The following is a 7,500-nucleotide window of genomic DNA, read 5'->3' on the forward strand; positions in this document are numbered from 1 at the left end:
ACACACACACACACACACACACACACACACACACACACACACACACACACACACACACACACACACACACACACACACACACACACACACACACACACACACACACACACACACACACACACACACACAGACAGACAGACAGAGAGAGAGCTGTGGCCGTTGGTGACGGTTAGACTTCCTGATTTAATCAGCTATAAATATCTGACCCCACACCCACCAGAATGGAACTAATCCACACAGCTATCAGTTCTCTCAGGACAGACAGAGAGAGAGATCTATTGGGGGAAATACCACAGTGTTCCATCACACCAGCAAGATGTGTGACCTGTTGCCACAAAAAAAGGTCAACCAGTGAAGAACAAACACCATTGTAAATACAACCTATATTTATGTTTATTTATTTTCCCTTTTGTACTTTAACTGTTTGCACATAATATGACATTTTAAATGTCTTTATTATTTTGGAAATTTTGTGAGTGTAATGTGTACTGTTAATTTTTTATTATCTACTTCACTTGCTTTGGCAATGTAAACATATGTTTCCCATGCCAATAAAGCCCCTTAAATTGAATTGAATTGAGAGAGAGTTAAATAGAGAGAGGGATAGAGAGGGGGGGGCGCAACAGAAATAAATAAAGAAAGAGGGGGGAGAGAGAGAGAGGGAGAGGGGGGAGAAAGAGAGGGAGAGAGCGAGCGAGCGAGAGGGGGGGAGAGAAACGGAGAGGTTCCAGACACTAGTTAACTATTGTATCTGTAAACACTGAAGTGTGATGAACTCCTATTACATTAGAAGAGATATTAGTTTGACAAACAGCTTCATGTCATTGTCTGTCCTTTACAGTTGTCTACTCAGTCAGTTCACTGCAGTGTTGTACCAGACCTCTCTCTCTCTCTCTCTCTCTCTCTCTGCGTCTCTCTCTCTCTCTCTCTGTGTGTCTCTCTCTCTCTCTCTCTCTCTGTGTCTCTCTCTCTCTCTGTGTCTCTCTCTCTCTCTCTCTCTCTCTCTCTCTCTGTGTGTCTCTCTCTCTCTCTCTCTGCCTCTCTCTCTCTGTCTCTCTCTCTGCCTCGCCCCCCCTCTCTCTCTCTCTCTCTCTCTCTCTCTCTCTCTCTCTCTCTCTGTGTGTGTGTGTCTGTCTCTCTCTCTCTGTCTCCTCTCTCCCTGTAGTCCTCCATCATACTGAGTCGACCATCTAGTCCTATAATATAACCTCCCTGTAGTCCTCCATCACACTGAGTCGACCATCTAGTCCTATAGTATAACCTCCCTGTAGTCTTCCATCATACTGAGTCGACCATTTAGTCCTATAGTATAACCTCCCTGTAGTCCTCCATCACGCTGAGTCGACCATCTAGTCCTATAGTATAACCTCCCTGTAGTCCTCCATCACGCTGAGTCGACCATCTAGTCCTATAGTATACCTCCCTGTAGTCCTCCATCATACTGAGTCGACCATCTAGTCCTATAGTATAACCTCCCTGTAGTCCTCCATCATACTGAGTCGACCATCTAGTCCTATAGTGTAACCTCCCTGTAGTCCTCCATCATGCTGAGTCGACCATCTAGTCCTATAGTATAACCTCCCTGTAGTCCTCCATCACGCTGAGTCGACCATCTAGTCCTATAGTATAACCTCCCTGTAGTCCTCCATCACGCTGAGTCGACCATCTAGTCCTATAGTATAACCTCCCTGTAGTCCTCCATCATACTGAGTCGACCATCTAGTCCTATAGTATAACCTCCCTGTAGTCCTCCGTCATACTGAGTCGACCATCTAAAACCACACATTATATTTCCCATCCCAGATCTGGCTCTGTACGTGTCTTGAGATGGGATGAGAGAGAGAGCAAGATACAGAGAATAAGATACTAGAGAAATACAGACATTGACCTAGTAAAGCCCTGTACAGCTAGAGAAATACAGACATGGACCTAGTAAAGCCCTGCACAGCTAGAGAAATACAGACATGGACCTAGTAAAGCCCTGCACAGCTAGAGATAAAGACATGGACCTAGTAAAGCCCTGTACAGCTAGAGAGATACAGACATGGACCTAGTAAAGCCCTGTACAGCTAGAGATAAAGACATGGACCTAGTAAAGCCCTGTACAGCTAGAGAGATACAGACATGGACCTAGTAAAGCCCTGTACAGCTAGAGAGACGGGGACACACTATGGGGTCCAAGACAAACAGAGAGTAGACACACACATCTCTGAGATGCATGAGAAAAGCAAACAGAACAGCAGAAGTGATGAGAGTGCCGGACAGGGAGAGAAGGAGACGGAGAGAAGGAGTGACAGATTGTTTGTCTAGGCAATTTGGAGGAGAGACAACAGGTCATATGAAGGGGCCTTAGAGAGGAGAAACAGAACAGATGATGAACAGAGGAGAGAAGAGGAGAAGAGGAGTGATGATGAACAGAGGAGAGGAAAGGAGAAGAGGAGTGATGATGAACAGAGTGCCTTCAGAAAGTATTCATACCCCTTGACTTACTCTACATTATCATTTGTTCCAGCCTGAAATCAAAATAGATTTAAAAAAAAATAAATACTCACCCATCTACACTCTATACCCCATAATGACACTGTCAAAACATGTTTATAGATTTTTTCTCTCCAAATTTATTGAAAATGAAATACAAAAATATCTCATTTACATATGTATTCACATCCCTGAGTCAATAGATGTTAGAATAACCTTTGGCAGCGTTTACAGCTGTGAGTGTTTCTGGGTAAGTCTCTACGAGCTGTGAATGTTTCTGGGTAAGTCTCTACGAGCTGTGAGTCTTTCTGGGTAAGTCTCTACGAGCTGTGAGTGTTTCTGGGTAAGTCTCTACGAGCTGTGAGTCTTTCTGGGTAAGTCTCTACGAGCTGTGAGTCTTTCTGGGTAAGTCTCTACGAGCTGTGAGTCTTTCTGGGTAAGTCTCTACGAGCTGTGAGTCTTTCTGAGTAAGTCTCTACGAGCTGTGAGTGTTTCTGGGTAAGTCTCTACGAGCTGTGAGTGTTTCTGGGTAAGTCTCTACGAGCTGTGAGTCTTTCTGGGTAAGTCTTTATGAGCTGTGAGTCTTTCTGGGTAAGTCTCTACGAGCTGTGAGTGTTTCTGGGTAAGTCTCTACGAGCTGTGAGTCTTTCTGGGTAAGTCTCTACGAGCGTGAGTGTTTCTGGGTAAGTCTCTACGAGCTGTGAGTGTTTCTGGGTAAGTCTCTAAGAGTTATCCACACCTGGATTGTGTAATATTTGATCAACAAGTTGGTTGTTTATCATTGCTAGACAACCATTTTCAATCTGATTTAAGTCCAAACTGTAAACGTGTATTTGAGTATTAAAAGGGCTTCTAAAGTTTGTAATTTCCACTTTATCTAAACATTTGATCAACCCTTACAAACATGTCTATGAATTATAATTCACATTTCCTGCTTCTGCAGAGGACTAGATAATAGTTTGTATACATCTAAACTCTTCTTGATGGTCGATCTTCCTCCAACTGGATGTCATGAACATTAGCTGTAGTGAGATGTAGGTGTGTTTACTGTTGGCACAAGATGGCAGCTAGCCCAGTTTAACCACGGGTGCTTTCTGAACCTGTCTCTTTGCTAGACACCGTTTCAGCATCTATTGCTTCCGCTGTCCCCTATTAATGAATATTGATGAATCAGGGAATCATTACCTAATTGAACCGTTAACTCATTCGATCTTGAACGCAGCTCTACATGGTTAGTAGATCAACACTGTATTCAGCACATCTCTGTATTCAGCACATCTCTGTATTCAGCACATCACTGTATTCAGCACATCTCTGTATTCAGCACATCTCTGCATTCAGCACATCACTGCATTCAGCACATCTCTGTATTCAGCACATCTCTGTATTCAGCACATCTCTGTATTCAGCACATCACTGTATTCAGCACATCTCTGTATTCAGCACATCTCTGTATTCAGCACATCACTGTATTCAGCACATCACTGTATTCAGCACATCTCTGCATTCAGCACATCTCTGCATTCAGCACATCACTGCATTCAGCACATCTCTGCATTCAGCACATCTCTGCATTCAGCACATCTCTGTATTCAGCACATCAATGTATTCAGCACATCTCTGTATTCAGCACATCACTGTATTCAGCACATCACTGTATTCAGCACATCTCTGTATTCAGCACATCGCTGTATTCAGCACATCTCTGTATTCAGCACATCTCTGTATTCAGCACATCACTGTATTCAGCACATCTCTGTATTCAGCACATCTCTGTATTCAGCACATCACTGTATTCAGCACATCTCTGCATTCAGCACATCTGCATTCAGCACATCACTGCATTCAGCACATCTCTGCATTCAGCACATCTCTGTATTCAGCACATCTCTGTATTCAGCACATCACTGCATTCAGCACATCTCTGTATTCAGCACATCTCTGTATTCAGCACATCTCTGTATTCAGCACATCGCTGTATTCAGCACATCTCTGTATTCAGCACATCACTGTATTCAGCACATCTCTGTATTCAGCACATCTCTGTATTCAGCACATCACTGTATTCAGCACATCTCTATATTCATCACATCTCTGTATTCAGCACATCTCTGTATTCAGCACATCACTGTATTCAGCACATCACTGTATTCAGCACATCACTGTATTCAGCACATCTCTGCATTCAGCACATCTGCATTCAGCACATCACTGCATTCAGCACATCTCTGCATTCAGCACATCTCTGTATTCAGCACATCTCTGTATTCAGCACATCACTGCATTCAGCACATCTCTGTATTCAGCACATCTCTGTATTCAGCACACCACTGTATTCAGCACATCTCTGTATTCAGCACATCTCTGTATTCAGCACATCTCTGTATTCAGCACATCACTGTATTCAGCACATCACTGCATTCAGCACATCTCTGCATTCAGCACATCTCTGTATTCAGCACATCACTGTATTCAGCACATCTCTGTATTCAGCACATCTCTGTATTCAGCACATCTCTGTATTCAGCACATCACTGTATTCAGCACATCACTGTATTCAGCACATCTCTGTATTCAGCACATCTCTGCATTCAGCACATCTCTGCATTCTGCACATCACTGCATTCAGCACATCTCTGCATTCAGCACATCTCTGTATTCAGCACATCAATGTATTCAGCACATCTCTGTATTCAGCACATCACTGTATTCAGCACATCACAGTATTCAGCACATCACTGTATTCAGCACATCGCTGTATTCAGCACATCTCTGTATTCAGCACATCTCTGTATTCAGCACATCTCTGTATTCAGCACATCACTGTATTCAGCACATCTCTGTATTCAGCACATCTCTGTATTCAGCACATCACTGTATTCAGCACATCTCTGTATTCAGCACATCTCTGTATTCAGCACATCACTGTATTCAGCACATCACTGTATTCAGCACATCTCTGTATTCAGCACATCTCTGCATTCAGCACATCTCTGCATTCAGCACATCACTGCATTCAGCACATCTCTGCATTCAGCACATCTCTGTATTCAGCACATCACTGCATTCAGCACATCTCTGTATTCAGCACACCACTGTATTCAGCACATCTCTGTATTCAGCACATCTCTGTATTCAGCACATCTCTGTATTCAGCACATCGCTGTATTCAGCACATCTCTGCATTCAGCACATCTCTGTATTCAGCACATCACTGTATTCAGCACATCTCTGTATTCACCACATCTCTGTATTCAGCATGCTCCTCAGAGAATTACCAAAATCATGTGATAACATATTTCTTGCCTCATAAGAACACACACACACACACACACACACACACACACACACACACACACACACACACACACACACACACACACACACACACACACACACACACACACTTAGCTCCACAGTGACAGGGGGCAGAGACACAGCACTGCTAAAATGGTGTCACACTTTACATATGAAAGAGCAGTGAGATTCATCAACATGTGCTCTATCACATGGCCACAACCACAAACATTCACTAGTCAACAACCAACAACAGAAACCTAACTACTAAATATTTCTCAGCATCAAGACTCAGCCCAAAACATACTGCCGTTCAAATCAAACCAAGACATTCTTTTCATTTCACTTTTGAAGAAATCCCATTATTCAGAAAAACATGCATTGTAACAGCCCGGTCCAGACTGTTGTCCCTCCCACCCCTTTCCCACCGCTGAAGTGGACCGATCCAGTCAGGTCTCATGGCTTGAAGAGGCATTGAGATCGGCCCATAGAGGCCGCGGGGGGAGGATATAGAAGATTCCTACCTTCTCTCATTCACAAAAGCCAGTCCGATTCCCGTTCTCTCTCTCAACGCTCCAGTCCTCAACCATGCAGCTACCCACCGGGCAGAGAAGAAGAGAAGAAGATAGTCCTTATTTTTCTTCTCTTTCTTTGCTCAGTTTATCCACTCACTCGCTTTCCTGAGCTGGAGAGGCGATGGGGAGGATTTGAGCCGATGTCTCTAATTCCTCTACCTCTCTGTCTCTCTCTTTCTTTCTGACTATCTCCCTCTCTCTTGCACTACCTCTCTCTCTTTCTTTCTGACTATGTCCCTCTCTCTTGCACTACCTCTCTCTCTTTCTGACTATCTCCCTCTCTCTTGCACTACCTCGCTGTCTGTCTCTCTCTCTGTGTGTGTAAGAGCGGGGGTGATGGCTGAAGCAGCTCATAGCCATTCACATGCAGATTGGCTCAAGGAGCTTCCACTAATCCAACAGAGGACTTCACCTCTCTGCTGCCTAGCACTCCCTCCCCCCATCCTTCCCTCCCCCATCCTTCCCTCTCCCATCCCTCTCTCCTTTCTAAGACTCATTTACACACCAGTAGCTGGGTCGTCAGACTTCTGGCAAGTGTGAATTGGTGTGAATGTCTGTGTATTTAAATGTATGTGTGTTTGTGTTTGTGTGTGTGTGTGTGTGTGTGTGTGTGTGTGTGTGTGTGTGTGTGTGTGTGTGTGTGTGTGTGTGTGCGTGCGTGCGTGCGTGTGTGTGTCTAGCAAGAGAGAATGAGAGCTCCCTGCTGACTGCAGATTCAACCTAGAAGTAATTGACCTATAAAATCAATGAGTAGAAAACGCAGCCATTCTCTGTAGAAAGTAGCCGGTACGGACCCATACACCCCTCCTGTCTCTCATCTCTCTCTCTCTCTCGTCTGTGACTATCACTCTGTGATCAAATAAACTGTTTTATTTCTCCACAAATACCGGTACAGTATATTTTGGTATATCACTACGGCAACAGCCTCCAGGAACGAGATACTATTTACATCTTACAGTTATTAAGAAATCAGGAGAAATAATAAAAACTCCAGAAAATTCAGTCAAGCAAGTTTCTCTCTCTCTGTTTCTCTCTCACTCCATCTCTCTCTGTTTCTCTCTGTTTCTCTCTCACTCCATCTCTCTCTGTTTCTCTCTCACTCCATCTCTCTCTGTTTCTCTCTGTTTCTCTCTCACTCCATCTCTCTCTG

General features: G+C 44.0%; 1 protein-coding gene across 5 annotated transcripts in view; it reads right to left on the reverse strand.

The window, feature by feature from the left end:
* Nucleotides 1-7,500, reverse strand: part of LOC106593249 (neuronal-specific septin-3) — a 116,207-nt gene that overhangs the window by 60,718 nt on the left and 47,989 nt on the right. Inside the window, exon 2 of one of the 5 annotated variants that reach the window (XM_045719674.1) lies at nt 6,300-6,369. The exons of the other annotated variants lie outside the window; for them this stretch is intronic. Coding sequence (XP_045575630.1) covers nt 6,300-6,309 — 10 coding nt within the window. The 5' untranslated portion in view covers nt 6,310-6,369. The remainder of the gene's footprint in view (nt 1-6,299; nt 6,370-7,500) is intronic. 5 annotated transcript variants of the gene reach the window in all.

This window comes from Salmo salar, chromosome ssa06 (assembly GCF_905237065.1).
Source record: "Salmo salar chromosome ssa06, Ssal_v3.1, whole genome shotgun sequence".
Classification (NCBI taxonomy): domain Eukaryota; kingdom Metazoa; phylum Chordata; class Actinopteri; order Salmoniformes; family Salmonidae; genus Salmo; species Salmo salar.